This window comes from Dermacentor andersoni, chromosome 11, assembly GCF_023375885.2.
Source record: "Dermacentor andersoni chromosome 11, qqDerAnde1_hic_scaffold, whole genome shotgun sequence".
Classification (NCBI taxonomy): Eukaryota; Metazoa; Arthropoda; class Arachnida; order Ixodida; family Ixodidae; genus Dermacentor; species Dermacentor andersoni.
The window spans coordinates 54,572,349-54,591,710 of NC_092824.1; the positions used below are offsets into that span (position 1 = coordinate 54,572,349).

Consider the following 19,362-nt stretch of genomic DNA (forward strand, 5'->3'; position numbering starts at 1 on the left):
GCTACTTGCCCAATTCTATCTCATTTATAGAAAGATCTCATTGACTTTACCCTTGACAATGATGTGGGCAGTCGAGAGGTTTCGTTTTCGCTTGAGTCTGCACCGCCTGCTTTTTGGCGTTTCATTAGTTTCGTTATCGCGCAGTGCTGTGTTGGTTTTGCTGGCTTGCTAAACTTGCACAAACAGCAAGTAGCAGAGAATTCCACCTTCATGTGTGGTTGCGGCATGCCGGAACGGTACACGCCACTTGACTAAAAGAAGCTGTAGCGGCAAATCCGCTGATCTTTCTTGGCTCGGTTTCTCCATGGTCGCACATTTGCGCTTTGTGCAAAACACCGTACTGCCGTCTGTCAGGCGTCTTTTTACTCTCCTACGGCAGCAAAGGGCGGTGATGGCGTATGCAACGTCACCACTTTCCCAGTTGGGTGGCGAGAGATTTGAATTGCGATAAACGTATTCGGACCCTTCAGATGCAATTTTCTCGTAAACCAAGTACCGTATTTACTCGCATAATGATCGCACTCGCGTAATGATCGCACCCCTGAATTTTGTCGTCAAAATTCGATTTTTTTTATTTCCCGCGTAATGATCGCACCCAGAACTTGCCGTAGCGATATGTCGTGTGCCAAGTCTAGCTGATAATGATTGCGCTTACCATCTGTTGAATGTTACGCGAACGACTATTCAAGACGAACCAGGCGGTCTGCACGCACCAAACACTCTTAAGTAGATGCCTCATTTCATTACTTTCATCACTTTCCGCACTTCCATGACAAAAAGAGGTACAACCAAACTTTCCTTTATTATGTGTAGGCTTTATAAGGGTCGTGGTCAACAACAAAAAGACTCCTTTCGATTCTTCTCATCTGCACTCGTGGGCAAGCAACAAATCGCAAGCGGCAACGATAGTAGCCACGTTTACACTGACACGTTAAAGGTGTACCTTATTCATACGCCAACGCTTGTAACACAGCTAAGATATTCACCCACCCTTAGCGCAAACGTGCGGTGTTAGGATAGTAGTGAAGACAGATGCCGCAGTTTCCGCAGCATGCCCGCCATGTGTTTCTATGTCACTGGCAGCTAAGCGCGCCCATCTGTTTCTGCCCCCTCAAAGTGGACATGGCTACGTTATTGCCGCAAGCTTGCCGATATTACCGATATTATTCATTACTGATACGGAAAAAACTGTTTCAATGCATGTAATGTACTCACGAGAAGAAAAAAAAAATCGCGTTCGGCGCTTTCGGCTTGCTCAGCCGGCCGCCATTTTTGTTTTGGTGTCCCGCACCCGCATCCCGCAGCAAACGGGGGACGAAAAAAAAATTTTTTTTTTCGCGGAAAATTTAACCCGCGTAATGATCGCACCCCTGAATTCGCGTCAATTTTTTCTGACAAAAATGTGCGATCATTATGCGAGTAAATACGGTATTTTCTTGTCACGAAACAAGTGTTGCGAGGTTTCTGGAATGGTATTTAAACACTCCATGTCGACTTAGTATTTGCCTTTAGTGTCTCTTCAAATGAGTGAAGACTATCAGCAGCCGGATGGAGGAAGGTGGTGGGGAGAGGCTCTGGCCTCCCCGCCATTATATAGTCATAATTATAGTTTCCCACATCAGCTCTGCCATCCCCCTAGAATTTTTCATGCAACCCAGTTATAACAGTGATTGGTTATAACAATGGAATTTTCATGGCGCTTGAATATTGTTACGTAGGAAGACGCAGACGAAAAGCTATGTACAAATATATTTACAAGGAAAATACGCTGCGCTTGGCCAAGAGGCAACAGCCCGCGCTAGCTTCTAATCGTCGTCGTCGTCTTCACACTGCTGGCCTTTCGTGATCGCGCATATTGTGCCGTAGCACTACCCCCGGCTGCAAAAGCGCCGTCCCGGAGCGACTAAAGATCGGACTCGGAAGCAGTGTAGTAGGCCTTGAGCCTACTGACGTGTACGACATCACTAGATGCCACAGGAGAGGACGAGGTTGAGGCCACAGGAGCAATTTCGTAAGTCACAGGCGTCACCTGGCGCAGCACGCGGTAGGGCCCTGTGTATCGCGAAAGGAGCTTCTCTGAAAGTCCGACGTGACGAGAGGGCGACCACAGGAGCACGAGCGCACCAGGTGAAAACTGTACGTCACGATGGCGGGCGTTGTACTGACACTGCTGAGTGGTCTGTGAGGCCGTCAGTCGAGCACGGGCAAGCTGGCGTGCATGGTCAGCGAGGGCGATGGCGTCGCGCGCATACTCGCTTGTTGAGACCGCAGCAGGAGGAAGTGCCGTGTCTAGGGGCAAGGTAGGTTCGCGACCGTACAGTAGATAAAAGGGAGAAAATCCGGCGGTGTCGTGCCGGGAAGAATTGTACGCAAATGTTACGTAAGGAAGGGCAATGTCCCAGTCGTGGTGGTCCTTGGAAACGTACTTGGCCAGCATATCGGTAAGAGTACGGTTTAACCGCTCTGTCAGGCCATTGGTTTGAGGATGGTATGAAGTAGTCAGTTTGTGTTGAATGGAGCAGGAACGCACAATGTCAGCGATAACTTTCGAGAGGAAGTTTCGACCACGGTCAGTCAGCAGCTGTCGCGGGGCGCCATGAAGCAAGATAATGTCACGCAAGAGAAAGTCCGCGACGTCAGTGGCGCAGCTGGTAGGGAGAGCCCGAGTGATAGCGTATCGGGTGGCGTAATCAGTCGCGACGGCTACCCATTTGTTCCCAGATGATGACGTGGGAAAGGGACCGAGCAGGTCTAATCCAACACGAAAGAACGGTTCCACAGGGACGGTGATCGGCTGGAGATGACCGGCAGGTAGCACCTGAGGTGTCTTCCGACGCTGGCAGGGATCACAGGCAGCAACATAGCGTCGAACGGAGCGAGCGAGACCAGGCCAATAGAAGCGGCGGCGGACGCGGTCGTACGTGCGGGTTACCCCAAGATGTCCTGAAGTGGGTGCGTCATGCATCTCAAAGAGCACAGTCTGTCGTAGCTGTTTTGGCACGACAAGAAGAAGGTCAGAGCCGTCAGGGAGGAAGTTCCTTCGATACAGAATGCCACCCTGGAGGACATATCGGCGAACGGATGCGTCGGTAGGTGTAGAGCGCAGACGCTCGATAAGTGCTCGCAGCGATAGGTCTCGGTACTGCTCATCGGCGATGTTACCGAAGGCAGAGACAGAGAAAATGCCGTTGGCGCTACTACTGTCGGCGTCGTCAGGCTCGTCGACCGGGTAGCGAGACAGGCAGTCAGCGTCCTTGTGTAGTCGGCCAGATTTATAGGTGACAGTATACGAATATTCTTGGAGGCGTAAGGCCCAGCGACCAAGTCTTCCTGTAGGATCTTTCAGTGAGCATAACCAGCAAAGCGCGTGATGGTCTGTGACAACTGAAAAGGATCGGCCATATAAGTATGGGCGGAATTTCGCAACCGCCCAAACTAGGGCCAGACACTCACGCTCAGTGATGGAATAGTTGCGCTCCGCGGGTGAGAGGAGCCTGCTGGCGTAAGCGATAACACGGTCGTGGCCACGCTGGCGTTGTGCCAGTACTGCTCCAATTCCGTGACCGCTGGCATCAGTACGGACTTCGGTAGGCGCAGAAGGATCGAAATGGGCCAAAACGGGAGGCGTTGTGAGAATGTCGATTAGATGAGAGAATGCAGAGGCCTCGTTATCGCCCCACTGGAAAGGAGCGTCTTTTTTCAAAAGGTCGGTTAGTGGTCGTGCTATGGCGGCGAAATTTCTCACGAAACGGCGGAAGTACGAACAAAGGCCGATGAAGCTGCGCACATCCTTGACACACTTCGGAACAGGGAAGTGCGTAACAGCATGGATCTTGCCTGGGTCCGGTTGCACTCCGTTCGCGTCAACGAGATGTCCAAGGACGGTAATCTGGCGACGGCCGAATTGGCACTTCGATGCGTTGAGTTGCAGACCGGCTCGCCGAAAAACGTCCAGGACTGCTGAGAGGCGCTCGAGGTGCGTAGCGAACGTTGGGGAGAATACGATAACGTCGTCCAAGTAGCACAGGCACGTGGACCATTTGAAACCGTGAAGAAGGGAGTCCATCATGCGTTCAAAAGTGGCAGGGGCGTTACATAGACCGAACGGCATCACTTTGAATTGATAAAGACCGTCGGGTGTGACAAAAGCAGTCTTCTCGCGGTCGAGATCGTCCACGGCAATCTGCCAGTAGCCGGAGCGAAGGTCAATAGAAGAGAAATAGCGAGCACCGTGGAGGCAGTCAAGGGCGTCATCAATCCGAGGTAGGGGATACACGTCCTTTTTGGTAACCCTGTTAAGGTGCCGATAATCCACGCAAAAGCGCCATGAGCCATCCTTCTTTTTGACCAGTACTACAGGTGACGCCCATGGACTATATGATGGTTCAATAATGTTCTTGGCAAGCATTTTGCGAACTTCTGCGTGAATAACTTGACGCTCAGCTGGTGACACTCGATACGGGCGGCGATGAATAGGAGGGGCATCGCCGGTATTAATGCGATGTTTGACAGCTGTAGTTTGGGCTAAAGGACGATCGTTAAAGTCAAAAATATCGTGGTAGGAAAACAGAACGCGGTAGAGTTCACGAGCGTGCTCGGAGGGCAAGTCGGGGGCAATCATTTTCCGTAAGTCAGCGATGGTACAATTTGCCGACTGCGATGGTAGAGGAGTATCGGATGAAGTGTCGTCTACTGCAATGGATGCTACTGAGTGATCCTCGAATGAACAAAGCTGGGCCAAAGACATCCCACGTGGCAGCACTTGTGTCGTCAAGCCAAAGTTGACCACTGGCAGGCAGACGCAATTCGCCGTAATAGATAAAACTGTATGGGGTACTGTGATCCCATGTGTAAGGAGGACGTCTTGCATAGGAGCCGCGATGTAGTGACCGTCGGGGACTGGTGGGAGTCGGCGAATAGGAGCGACGGGGCTGGGGAGAGCGAGATTGTCGTCGTTGGGGCGAAGGCGAACGAGAATAGGGGCGGTTCGTTGCAGGAGAATCAGTGGCGGCATTATCGGAGCGTGCGGCATAGGGACGAGAAGGGCCACCTGAGGGGCGAGAGTAGGCAGTATAAGTAGGCCGGCTCGGGGAACTCCAGCGACTACGACAGTGCCGAGAAATGTGCCCGATTCGATGGCAGTGGAAACAAATAGGCTTGTCGTCAGCAGTGCGCCATTCAGATGGGTTGCGGAAACGTGGTGGGTAAGAAGATGCGGGACGGGGCGAAATTGAAGAAGCCGGGCGGGTATTAGGGCGATGGGCCGAGCAGATGGTGTGAAGACCCATGTTTTCAAACTCCTGGCGGACAACTGCCTGGATCAGTGAGACCGTGACTGCAGATGTGTTGGTGGGACTGGAGTCGAAGGCAGCCGGATAGGCGGCCTCGATCTCACGCCGGACGATCCTGGTAACATCGGCAGTGTTGTTGGGACGAGGAGCGTCGGCACAGGAAGATGTCGCTGGGGTGTTGGGCAGACGGGCAAACTGCTGGTCAATACGTCGGCTTTTGGCGAGTTCCAGGCGGCGGCACTCTCTTATAACAGCATCCACCGTCGCTACGTTGTTGCAAACGAGCAAGTTGAAGGCGTCATCGGCAATGCCTTTGAGGATGTGGGAAACCTTGTCTGACTCAGTCACGTGGGTGTCAACTTTGCGGCACAGAGCCAAGACGTCCTGAATGTACGTGACATAGGGCTCTGTTGACGTCTGCACACGGCCGGAAAGCGCCTTCTGCGCGGCAAGTTGTTGACCGTAGGGGTTGCCGAACAAGTCTCGAAGCTGTGTCTTAAGTGAATCCCAACTGGTGAGCTCATCTTCGTGCGTGCGATACCAAACTCGAGGTGTGCCACCGAGGTAAAAGACTACGTTGGCGAGCATAATAGTAGGGTCCCACCGGTTATTGCGGCTGACGTGTTCATACAGGCTGATCCAGTCATCGACGTCTTCCCCATCTTGGCCCGAGAATACGCCAGGATCACGGGGAGCGGGGAGAGTGATGTAGGTCGTCGAAGTGGCAGCAGGTGTCGGAGCCGGCGGAGTCGGGTTGTCGTCGCCGGGAGCCATGAAGGAAGGCTCGACGTACCGTCCACTGCGAAGCTCCGTGACGAGGTACAGGGAACGTCCACCTCCACCAGATATGTTACGTAGGAAGACGCAGACGAAAAGCTATGTACAAATATATTTACAAGGAAAATAGGTGCGCTTGGCCAAGAGGCAACAGCCCGCGCTAGCTTCTAATCGTCGTCGTCGTCTTCACACTGCTGGCCTTTCGTGATCGCGCATATTGTGCCGTAGCACTATTGTTATAAGTGGGTTCGACTGTATAGAAGTTTTTTATAACAAGGTTTAACCATATATGGCAAAGGTTGCAGGAAAGATGACTTATGGATGTTGGAAGGTTGTGGCAGAGTCCTTCAGTACTTTCTATCTGGTCACGAAACTTCTGCGTAATGCTATGGGAGCGCTTAATATAGCACCCGCAGTGGATGCACCATGGCGCTGGCACAAGTAGAAGGTGGACTGGAGCAGACGACGAACAGACGCCACAGGCGTTCTGTACGTACACTTGCTACTGCGCAAGGGTTGACTACCTTGTTGACACACAGTGCAAAATCTGTACAGTGTTCAGAAACTTAAACGCGAACAATTTGGAAACAGCTGCAATGCCTTGTTTCATTTCCAGGTTCAACTGCGTTCGCAACAGCGGCTTAATTCGTCATTTAAATTGTACACTTGGACTACTCTCGCTAGGAACCGACAACAGAGCAAGTTCATGTCACACATTTATGCAATTGCGCATATAGAAACCTGCATCTTAAACTAACAAAGCCAACCCACTAATGAACTGACCATACAAATAGGTAATTCCTAAACTAATTATCGAACTAACTAACCTGACTTACTAAATATCTAACAACTTAACTAAGCTCAACAATAATTAACGTAAACTACAGTTCAACTCAACGTAATCTACAAAATCAACTCAACCAATAAACTAAGTACATAATAATAACTAATACACCAACTGAACTAAGGTAACTAACAAAACTAATCAACTAACAAAGCTAAGCAACTGATTAAGTTAACTGAAATAAAAAAATTATTCACTAATAACTTACCTAAGCATAATAACTAAGCAAATATAAATTTACCAACTAATAAATGATAACTAATCAGTGTCGATGGCACTAAGACAGTGAACTAGCTAAATCTAACTGACTTATCCGAATAACTAGACAAAGTGCAAATAGAGACAGCCAAATGAAACAGTTTGTGCATGGGAGGCTACTAGGGTGGAAGGGGGCAATGTGAATCATAAAACAGTGCCATGTATAATTTAAACACAAACGCAATGCACATTAAATTATTTTGCCAAGAGTTCTCATTGCATGTTCACTCTACAAACATGCTGAAATGAATGTGGGTGAGGCACCTTTCCTCATGAAATATTTGCTTGATCGCACAGCTCGGCCATCTGGCGCGGCAGATTGTTCACCTTCTGCTTGTGCCAGCACCTCTGGTGCCATCTTCTGTCCCTATATAAAACTTGCGGGGAGGTTTCATAACGAGATCAAAAGTATTGAAGGGCCCTGGTTGCGGGAACGACAAGAAATGGAAGGGGGTTCTAGTACAGTCAAATCTCGATATAATGAATCACGCGGGACCACCGAAAATCGTTTGTTATTTTCAGATATTGTTGTCTTGAAAAACCTGCCGTTATAAGCCAGTGGAAAAACCTAGGAATGAAAATGACGTACCTTGGCAGTAGACGCATGTGCAGACAAGCATACGCTCAAATAAAAATGTTTCGCTCGCTTCAAAGCTGCTTTATTTGAAGAAATCTTTCTTCTGGCGCGTGCAGCACGTACAACCAGTCAGGAATGCGTCTACATCTTCCACTTTGCACTATACCTCGTCGGGTACGTCATTGCACTGAGCGATGAAAGTGCGGACTTTGTTCATGTGTACTAAAACATCAATGTTCGACACGATCTCATCTTCTGTGTTTGGTGACCCACAGTCGTCTTCCTTCGGGTCGTCGTCGTCACTGGAGAGGTCGCGAACGCTGTTGACAATCTCTGTGGCTGTCAGGTCTGCCACCGTTAGTGCTGCGCTGTCGCTCTCCACGTAGTTGTTGAAGGAAGAGACGGCAGGCAGCAGTTCCGCAACCTCGGTCCACAGGTCTCCTGGACTGTTGTCGGTCACCTCCAGGTCATCTTCAAGCTGCACAAGTGCTTTGGCATTCCCTGCTTTTCGCCAGCAGTTGCTAACGGTGGACACCTTCAAGTTCCACCAAGCTCCTGTGAGCATTTCCACTACCTGACGAATATTGATTGCAGTCGGCTGCTTTAGGCGGAGGTTGATAATCAACCGTTGCACAAGGTGCTTACAAAATTCTTTCACACTTGTTATAATGCCCTGGTCTAGGGGTTGTTGACGTGTTGTTTGGCGGCAGAAACTCCATGCGAACGTGTGTCAAGCGAGCATTCAGATTGTGAGCAGAGCAGTTGTCGACAACCAGTAGAATTCTTCGGTCATCTCTCCTCATTTGGTAGTCGAGTTTGATGAGCCACTCGGAAAAGAGTTCTCTGGTCATCCAGGCTCGTTTGTTAGCACAATAGTCGTACGGTACCGACATGACGTTTTTCATGCAGCGAGGCTTTGCGTACTTGCCAATGACAAGCGGTTTAATTTTCTTCGTGCCTGTTGCATTGCAGCAGAGTAGGACTGTCACGCGAAGATGCGACTTCCCTCCTTTGCACTGCTGCCCTTTGAAGTACATGGTCTGGTCTGATAGCAGCTGATAAAAACATGTGGTTTCATTTGCATTGAAAATAATGTCTTCTGAGTACGATTCAGCCACCTCTAGGAAACAAGCCGCGCCTTCTCTGTCAGCAGCATTTTCCTCGTCTAAGACTGCCTGCTAAGTTATTCTGTTCCTTTGGCGGAAACAAAAAAAGCCAACCCGCGCCCAGGTATTTCAAGTGCATCGGCAAATTTGCGGGCTTTTTCTTGAAGCATTGGGCCAAGCACGGGAACGTTTTACTATCTGGCATCCTTGAACAACATGAGAACAGCTTGGTCCACATTTCGAAAGTTTCCGAGTCGCAGCCATTTCCTCATAGGAGCAAGTTGCGATGCCTGGTGAAGCTTGACAATCTTGTCTCAGCCTTTCAACATGGTTGCGACGGTCGATGGGGCAATGCCACGCCGTCTGCACACATCAATTTGCTTTTTCCCTGCGTCGATTTCTTGTAGTACGACCAATTTGTCCTGCAGCGAAAACTGCTTTCGCTTCTTCTTGGTGCCGTCGCTAGCTGCATTCATTGTTGGATCTCGCGCAAGGATAGCCAAACCTTTGTCGTGAAGTTCTTGGTGAAGTTTGTGGTGAAACAGTTGGCACTCGGCATGATGATGATAATAGCTACTGCAACGGGGTGATGATGATAGCTACTGCACTCGCGGTTTCTGTTTCACACGAGAGTTGCGGCGCTGTTACTTTTAGTCGAATTCGTAATACTGATGTTCCTCGGTTATAAATGGGAAATAAATGACATGGGTTATTCTGAAATATGCGCTGTACTGAAATTTGTAGTTCTGAAATATTTTTACATTGGAAATGTAGGCAATCTGGCGGGGATCATTAAAATATTCGTAAATTTGAGAAATTCGTTAATGTGGGGTTCGTAGTAACGAGATTTGACTGTACATAGGCGCCGTTGGTCTGTTTGCTGGGACCAGGCTTTAACAATGTCCTACCCTGGAAAATGTATGAATAACAAGCGTATCAGCTGTAACGGGTTCTACTGTAATGGACCCTGTACTGTTGCAGACGTGCACAAGGCCCCCCTCAAAAGCACCGTAGAAGCTGCAGCGTGTGCCTCTGTACTCCCGCGCAGCATTACAAAGAGGAGGTGCTCTGGAAAGGCCTAGACGGTGTAAATAGATTGTGCACATCCTGAACTGAGACAGCAGTTCACTGTCCAATGTTTTTAACGCAGCTGTGCCTATTGACCCTGACTAAATTCCGCAAGTGCCCCCGTTTTGTATTCTGCTCAGTGTATGTGTATGCCCCACGCAGCTGCAGCCACCTCACACTCTTTCTTTTTTTTTTTTTCACCCGAACCCATAACAACGACAGGTGGTCGCCAGTCCCCACTGGGTGACGGTCGGGGCCTGCCGTTCTCGTTGCGGCACGCTTCGGCAGATGCCGAGGACCGGCTGTTCCACCACTCGGTGCCGAGCAGCGGTGCACACAAGGCGACGCAGCCACCGCGCCGCCCGCACAGTCGGCACGATTTCCGCGACTTCCTCCAGCCTGCGTACCACAAGGTGAGAGGCCAGGCACCTCTGCTGTTCGCACTGGCTGCAGTAGCTTGACCTTCCCGCTCAGTGACTAGAAAGGTCACTCGGGACTCTGGTGTTTCCAAACTGCACCTGAAAGGGACGTTAAAACGGCAATATCGACTCAAAGTGTGATTGTTAAATTACCATCGCTTAAACTCTGCCATATGTTTCTTTCTCTGCAGCTGATAATTTGTAAGTAGCACCACATAATCTCGCATCGTTTCGAGACTTAAGTCTATACTTGTAGTATTCCTTGCTGTATTCTGAATAGTCTGTACAGTGGTATTTTGGTTATGCATTTATATTGAACATGCAGTCTGATTGTTAAGTTTCTTATGGTTACTTAAAACAGATGTTTCATGCTGCAATTTGCATAACTGCCAACCTATGACCAGTAAAATTTGTAAAATACCATGTACGCAAGGCTGGGGTTAGAAGGGGTGAGAATGGGAAGGAGGGTGGGGGGGGGGGGGAAGAAAAGAAATTGGCACTCATTACTTCAAGGTTTGCCCAGAGCCTTTTGAGGGGTACGTGCACTTATTACCGATGGTTTGTTATAAGACGAAACACCAAAGCAGCAGGCACTGACAAGCAGCATATTGTGTAGTGACTTTGCTGTTGCCGATGTCGCCTGCTTCAGGAACTTTTCTGCAGTGCCGGAGCAGAATGAAAACAAAAACATAACTGAAACGTTGTTTCCCTTGTTTTGGAGTGAAACCAAAATATTTTTCATCATTTTTCGCTTCAAGGGGAAAGTTGGCATTCTGAAACAACCAACGTCGGGTAACGTCAGCATTAGCACGTATCTCGGGCAGGGATCGCGCGAGCGATAGCCGGCCGAGCGCTCCACTAATCTAAGCCTGACGCTCGCTGCACTGGAAGATCGGCGTCGTAGCAAAACCCAGCGCTTGTGCACTGAAGTGCTTATTGTTTTGTTTTCTACACGTATAACGCTTTGTTACCGAAGTTTTATCGTTCACTTGTGTTTGTTTATGTTCATTTTATTGGAACAGCAGGCTCGCATTTTAGCGAGTATATACGATGATGTGCCGTGCCTGAGATCATGCTCAGTGCCGTGACTGAAGGCACTGAGCATGATTTCAGAATTTATGTTTCACTTATAGAGAAAAATAAATACTATGTTTTTCGCATTACATTGCGTGAGAAATTTTTGCATGTGAACCAAAACCATTATGAACTGTTAGGGATACTTTTTTTTTTTTCCGTTCTGGAGCAGAACCGGATTGAAGCTTTTTTCAGTGGAACGAAACTAAAACCAGAATGAAAAACATTTCGTTCCGACACCCTGCTTCTCTTTATAAACTCTTTCATCTTGTCACCATCAAAACACTTCCAACGGAAGGTTTGCAGACCCATGTGCGAAACTCACTTGCAAACAGAACTTATTTTTTGTAAAATTTGATGCGACATTCATAAAATTCTAAAACTGTCCCAAATTCGTGAAATTTATGGCTAATTCGGGAGAGTTGGCAGGTATGAATTCAGTCAAACCTCACGATAATGAAAGCCAGATACAACAAAATTCTCGCCACAATGAAATATTTTCGTATCCCCATTGAACACCCATAGGATTCAATGCATTTCATACCTCTTGACAACAAAATGTCTCAAATCTAACATCAATGAAATCTGCCAGAGCATTACACCCCGTAATATCTGCCCGTGCAATGCTAACAGAGAAAAAATGGTCAAATGCATTTTTCTCCCCACTTAAGTTGTGTAAAATGTTGCAGTGCGCTTTGCGAGAGTGCCACCATTTTTGTTTACAAAAGCAGCAAAGCACCGGAAGCTATCGCTGGCTCCAGAAACACGTTGTGGCCGCCATCTTCTTTGTTGATCACCCATTTCAAATGGCATGGGGCATGTCTTGACCGACGTGACGACGGTTTTTACATACCAAGCGCAGTGCATACCGTATTTACTCGAATAAGGCCAGCCTAGATTCGAAGCAGACCCCTGAATGTTCGAAGCCAGAGAGAGAGAGAGAGAGAGAGAGAGAGAGAGAGAGAGAGAGAGAGAGAGAGAGAGAGAGAGAGAGAGAGAAAAATGCATAGAATGTAAGCTGAACAAAGAAAAAGCGAGGACAGCGTTCACAAAATGAACACGGCATTTATTCAATACAATCATGCCTAGCTCACTCTACGTCATCATTGCTGCTAGCCTCGTTGCTATCTTCCTTATCGCTGTCATCTCCTCGTTTTGGCGCACGCAAAAAGCGTCTCCTATTGCCCCCTCCAACGACGGATGTTTTTCCTCACTGATGCCGAAGTCGACACCGCTGGTTCCCTTATTTGTCAGAACCCACCGTAGCGGCGATTACACGCGCTACGGTTTGGGAAGTACTGCGGAATGATAAGTGTGTGGCTAGATCTGGAGCATGCCTTCAGCCGTAGCGTCGCGCAGAGCGTGCCCCCACATGATTTACCATGACCATAGAGTTTCCTACAATATACTAGAGGGAACTCTGGCACTGCAATCGTTGGCCCACCATGGGAATGATGGGAAGCACATGGATTTGTCTGATCTTCATTCTTGTGGCTTTGTATATTACGCTACATGAATCTTATTGTCGTAAATTGCAGAGCAATCTATACTCTTCAAGTGCAGAAGATGCTGCGAACACGCACAATGGTTACTAATTGCAACGATTGAGCTTGTCGACGTGGCCAAATCAAAACGTGCCAACCGTCTCAAGGCACTGGCATGCCCGCGATAAATTCATAAAGGCGTTTCACGTCATTTGTCGATGCATGTGTCCGTGGCTTAACGGTGTCAATATCAGGCTTCTGTGCTAGAGGCCCTGTGTTCGAGTCCTGCCATCGGACAACTTGAATAATGTTTATTTGAATATTTATTACACTGTACATTGTTGAAAATGACGAGTTTGCAAAGTCGCGAAGCCGTTAGAAGCCAGAATGGCGAAGTTTAGGCAAATCCATGTACTTCCCATAATTGCCCTGCTGGCACAACTGGTCCCATTGAGAAGTTCTCGTAGACGCTAGTGCCAGAGTTCCCTCTAGTAATTACTGTACGAAACTCTACGACCGTGACGGCTTTCCTCCTATCGACATTGTTGGGTACTTGTGCACGTGTGAAGGAAACTGAGTCGTCCATGGTGGTCAAGTGCATGCGCCAACTTGCTCCTTGCTGCTTTGTGCAGATGAGTCCCAGCGCTGTGCAGAGCAGTGACAACTGTGCCAACGCCGTGGGCACCCAGGTGGGGTCTGCTGCAGTCTCCCAGCGCAGCAAGAAGGATCCCCCTGGCAACAACTTCAACCAGGAATTCGTGAGTGTGGCTCTGCGCACTTGCTTTGTTTCCAAGGTTGCGGGTTCGATTCCTGCCTGTGGAAGCCACGTTTCAACAGGGGTGAAAGGCCAAAATGCTCATGTGCTTACTTAGATTTAGGGGCACATTTAACCCTTTATGGACCGGTGTTGCCTGCAGGCAATAAACTAACAAAACTTCTTGAGTTCGGGCTCTCAGTAAGGAGCTTTTGGCTAAATGTCTTTGGCCAACACTGAGCGATGTGCAGCAAGTGTCACTTGTTGGGTTTTAGAGGGGAAACGGGGGATGAAGAAGCACAAGTTTGGCGTGCAGCTCGCTTTGTTTTGAAAGCGTGGTCAGAGGCGAAACTATGCAGAAAGGGTGGACTCATGTGATTTGTGCTATTCAGACTTCTTGTGGGTGATATTGTGTAGCTTTCTTGTTTCGGCAGCCCTGAATACTGTTTTCCCGTCTGATTTTTATTTTAAGTGTTTTTTTTTTGCTTGACATACGTCACCTCAAAGTGGGTGCTGGCAGAAATTATGTTGATAGTACAACAAGATCGAAAGACAGGAATAAAGTACAACAAAATCCGAGAAAGAGAAATCACTCGTACAGCAAGTAGCATTTCTGGTAGCATATCAGAAACCTGTTTAGCTGTGAACCATGGGTGACACCTGTTGAACAATTCCGTTGTTTGAATAGTTTTTGGGAAAGAAAAGTTAGAGGGCAACTGCAACGAAATTTCGCTTGACTGCTGAAGCAACTACGGTGAAGCTACAGGGCCGGTAAATGTCTTACGTCTTGATTGACAGTCTTAAAATAGCACCTCAGTAGACGATGCATGCACTTGCTGGTTAGGGGATATGACACAAGTCCCAGCCCATTGATTTCCAGATTTGTGAGTGCATTGTAGGCAACTATGGACAGCCACGGATCTTGGAGCTCATGCTAAGGAGCTGCATGTTCAGAGTCCTGCATCACTTATGCAGGTGGTAATCATGGTATTTTTTTCTTTCTTTCCGCATTGTAAAGCCCTTGTCTCGGCGTATCTCGTCAAGTAGTCTGTGGCTACTAGGATCCACTTGTTCCCGGCGGGTGACAATGCAAAAAGGCCTGAGTAAATCCATTCCTATTTGATCAAACTGTGCCCTAGGTAGTGTGATCGGTTGCAGCCTGTGGGCTTCGGTGGCGGTGATTTGCGGTGTTAACAGTCACAACAACATTTTATATAGTGCTTCACAATATTGTTGAGTCTGTTTGCTTAGCACAATTTAAGTAGTGGTGATTTAATGAATAGAAATTGACAGTAATATACAGATGCAGTAAAACCTCGTTAAACTGTACCTGCTTAAACAGTAATTTCGTTTTAAAAGTAGTAAAGTCAAATCCCTGACTGTGTGGCCATTGAACATAATGCGTCTTGTATCGCATAAACCATACTAGCCTATTGCACACATATTGGTTAACACGTAGTATTTCCACTTTTCGTCGCGCAATCATGGTGGTGAGTTGTCCCCTTCGGGCTGCCCATCAGAACACGCCTCAGAGATCGGAACAGTGGCCTCCAAGCGCCCTGTGTGTTTGCGCTTGAAGCCACATCAACATCAACATCATTTTGGCGTTGTGCAAGCGAGGACTCGCGTCATGCCAAAGCTCGGATAAACACCGGGTGCTCAGCATGGAAGAAAAATTTGACATCGTTCGTGCTATCGCATGTGGCACGAAGAAGTCGGCGATAGCACGTGACAGGGATCTACTGTTGACTACAATGTGTGGCATTTAGAATGCGACGAAGTTGCTCGGCAGTGCTGCTGCGACCGCGAGAAGATGTCAGCTACAAGGTTCGACTTTTCGTCATCATTGCCTCTGTTGCCGAAGTGTCGCCTAACGACAGTGATGAGGACGACATGGAAAGCGACAGCACGGGTGATTCGGGCCCGACAGTGTCAGAAGCTGTGCGTTACGCCAGCCTCGCGAATGCATTCATCGTGACGAGAACAGCACCCCACAATGAAAAAGGCGCCCCACGACTTCTGCAGTGCTACCGTGCGCGTGCATGGAGAATGCGTAATGCCAACGAGGAATCTGCCCTGCAAGCATTTGCCAAGAGGGGGCTGGCTGAAAAGCTAGCTCGCAGCTTCAGTAAGTTTGAGGCCGCTGTTGTTGCTGCTAGGCCGCCGCGGCATCAAACGAAAGTGACAGGCTTTTGTTGCACGAAGTGAATAAATACTGCATGTTTTTGACCTTTTACTGCACTCTCACAAAGTTGCGTTTTTGACAGGTAAGTGGGCGATCTCGTGCTATTTCGGTTAAGCAGTACTACTGTTTAGTACGTAATTTTTTCGAGCTCTGGCCAACTACGGTTTAACGAGGTTTCACTGTATTTCAGTGGTTTAACATGATGAGAAAAGAGTGGTGTTACACATAAAGATAGCGTAAAGGATGTTGAGAGGTTGTAACCGTAAAAGCGCAAAACAACATGGTCATCCTTCTTTAGCACTAATTCAGTTTTATTAATGTCACATTGCTTGTACGGGCACCAAACAACAGAAGCATACTCGAGCACAGGATGTAAGATTTATTTATGTGTCACGAATTTTTGTCTCAATTTTCGGAGTGAAGTCACGCTGTGCCTTCTTTTTGTGCAGCCCACGTTGCTGGGCGCTGAGGAAGCTCCTGTTCAACAGCCACCAGTCGTCAACGGCAGTGTCTGGGGTGAGTGCTGTTTGTGCTAGAACTGAGATTTTGTTCGTATTTCTCTGTAGAATCGCATGTGCATTTAGTGGGCCCCTCACCAGTTTTGGGCATTCCACATAGATAAGTGTAACACGTTGAGCACACGCTGACGATTGTGTTCGCAAAGTATCAAATTGCTGCACAGCGCACGAACAGCTGAAATGTCAAATGAAAGCCTGCGTGCCCTTCCTCTCGAGGGAGCCCCATTTTCTGCTGGAGAGTCAAGGTCGTGCGCATGAACGCCTCTATGTTAAATGCGCTGCGTGCAGCATCACTGATCATGGCACGCGACGTCGGCAAATCGTCCAATACAGAATGGGCGAAATTGTCACTGGGAGTGTGCCACGATGCAGGAAGAAGGCAGAGAAGAAAAGATAATGCAGGGTTCGTTACATAAACATAACATTGTCATTTGACTCTTTTATGGGAAAAGGCAGGCAACAAAAGTCGCTTTCAGGCAATAGTAGAGCCGGAAGAAGAGCGTGTGAATGTTGGCAGTGAAGCTTGCCTCTTGGTAGCGTGGCATAGCAACATTTAAATTTCTCTTATCTTTTCTAATCATGAGCCACTTGTAAAATTTTTTTAGTAAAATGGTCTATAGACATAGAATTAAAGCATCAAGTGTAATGCTTTCGATCCTGGATATATCAAACCTGGACACGCAGAATTATTGTCTATATCGAACATTTCTGTCATCCCCCTAGAAATCCCAATGCAAAAGTATAGCACTACTATGCATATAACAAGCTCCTGTTCACCGTTGCATTCGATATGTTGAACACTGCGCTGTTCCACAGAACATGGCTGGCTTGCGCAGCAAGTCTCTTGCGCCGCTTCGTAATGGTGGATTTGCTTTAGTATGCTTCACCGCAGCATATCAGTGTGATGTGGTGAAGTGTACTAATGGCCAGAAGAACCATCTGTCATGCAGTGAAGCACCATCCCTACGGTCAGTCGTCGAAAAGAGGGTCGCCAGGCACCTTCAAAAGCGCAGAAGGCCTGCTGGTTCGATACGAACATTCCACAGGAAAGTGCGGAAGTCGCTTTCAAGTCTTCACAGCGCATGGTCGACTCGTTGCTGACTTATGACGATCGGATGTTTAACTTGTGTGTTGTGAGGGACACGTGGCTGGGCATGTTGATGCATGATTTGCAGTACAAGTGCTCCGATGGTGGCATGGTGCACGTCCGTACAGGCTGCTTTGCTTCCGTGCTATTTCCATTTCTACTTTATCCTGAATAAAAATGTACAACAAGAGCTTCGACACGTACAACATTGCACCACGATTGCAATCCCGCCAATAATGATTGGCAGCGCCTTCTTCGTCACAGTTGCGACAGTGTGACAGTAGTGAAGGCTGGCTAACACTAGAAATTTTTCAAACGCCGCTACTCAGAACCTGATGGATGACAACGTTGTGCCGTGCTTTGCCTTGCCCGTAAGCCTGCCACTGCTGTGTGTTTCAGAGAACCCGCGCAACTCTAAGGTGCATGGGACGGTGCTGAAGAAGGTGCACCTGGTGCAGCGACCCTCGCCCCGGGCGGAGCCTGCCAGTCTGCTCGAAGTGCGCTCCAAAAGCCCCAACTCCACCTCGGGTGAGCGCTAGCTTTGTTGAGGCAGTTGGCTGGTGACGCACTTGTCACTAGTGCTACACCGGTGCGTTCACTCACCTTGTGCCCGGCCGCTTGCATCTTTCCAAGGGTGGTGGCAGTTCTTGAGTACCCTCGAATTTCATGGCAGGCTTAAGAGCACTGAACGTTTCTGTCTCGTTTTTGTTTCTAAATACTGTCTCCATCCGTTACAACGGATCTGCATGCAACATGCTTTCTTATATACCAGATTATTCTTACTTTGTTCTGCCTAAATCATCAGCGCAACCAATTTTGCATTTAACGGACCTAGCTATAACACACTTCTCGGCTGCGACTGACAAATTTTGTCTGGATGGTGCAAATACAACGTACCTTTCTGTGGCTGTGCGAAGCTTGCGGCAGTGCATTGCACGCAACTATTTCCGGGTGCTTGCAGAATTTGCGAAAATGCATGTTTTCTTAAGGAGTGAACGCACCAGCAGTAAGCCTCCTGTAATGGCATGCCGCGAAATGCCCCAGTGGCGGGACTGTCTCCGGGTTGACCACGTAAGCGAACCATTGCTGCACACTGCTGTCGACCCATCGCAGAGGAAGTGCTGAGGATGCTGCTAGGCTTAGTCAGCTTTGAAACGAAGCCGTAGGTAGTGTACGGCACTTCAAAATCAACCGCTGATGATTGCAAAATGCATTGTTTTGGAACCACTTTACTTCTCATCGCAGCAGTTCACTAAAAAAAAAAAAAGAGGATATGCTGCTGTTCACAGCGTAAATGTTTGCAGCGTTCACGCTGCAAGGCGTGTGATGCGGTCGAGATGGGAGCGCCGCATCGAACTTGCCTCGTACTGCGGCTCTTATCCGTGCGACAGAGTTGACAGTGGCCGTTACTCGTAGCGAAAGGTAAAATTAAGACGTGGGTTTGTACAGCCGGTTGCTGTTCTGTGAAAAGAACAAAGATGTAGCTGATGTTTGTCTTCGACGATAGTGACGTGTTCAAGCCGGGTGGCAGGCATGGCAGCGCTTGGCCGGCTGGCTTTCTGCCATTGTGCCGGCCGTTAGTTTTGCCACTTTGCAGGTGTATGTATGCGCCAGTGCGAGGAAGCCGCCATTTGTCAGCAACTAGCATGCGCAAAACGGCGGACAGAAAGACGCCATGGCGCGTGGTTGTACGATTACCACGTAAACCCATTTATCTATAGCAGTTTATTTTAATTTCAATGTTTTTATCATTTCTGCAATCGCTTACGGGTTAGTCAGTGGTATGTGCAAGCTTTTGCCAATTTACAACGTGCTGTGGCCCTAATTTTCTATGGAGTGGACTTCAGATGTAAAATGCCTTTTCTCTGGATTATCACGGTTCATTGTAATGAACATTTGACTGTAATTGAATTCTGGGGT

At 48.3% G+C, this 19,362-nt stretch overlaps 1 protein-coding gene across 2 annotated transcripts in view; it reads left to right on the forward strand.

The window, feature by feature from the left end:
• The window catches only part of LOC126517613 (vasculin-like protein 1), an 83,614-nt gene that overhangs the window by 39,232 nt on the left and 25,020 nt on the right, over nucleotides 1–19,362 (forward strand). For both annotated transcript variants that reach the window (XM_072285437.1, XM_050167401.3), the window contains exons 5-8: nucleotides 10,144–10,334; nucleotides 13,531–13,656; nucleotides 16,287–16,353; nucleotides 17,842–17,970. In XM_072285437.1, coding sequence (XP_072141538.1) covers nucleotides 10,144–10,334; nucleotides 13,531–13,656; nucleotides 16,287–16,353; nucleotides 17,842–17,970 — 513 coding nt within the window. The remainder of the gene's footprint in view (nucleotides 1–10,143; nucleotides 10,335–13,530; nucleotides 13,657–16,286; nucleotides 16,354–17,841; nucleotides 17,971–19,362) is intronic.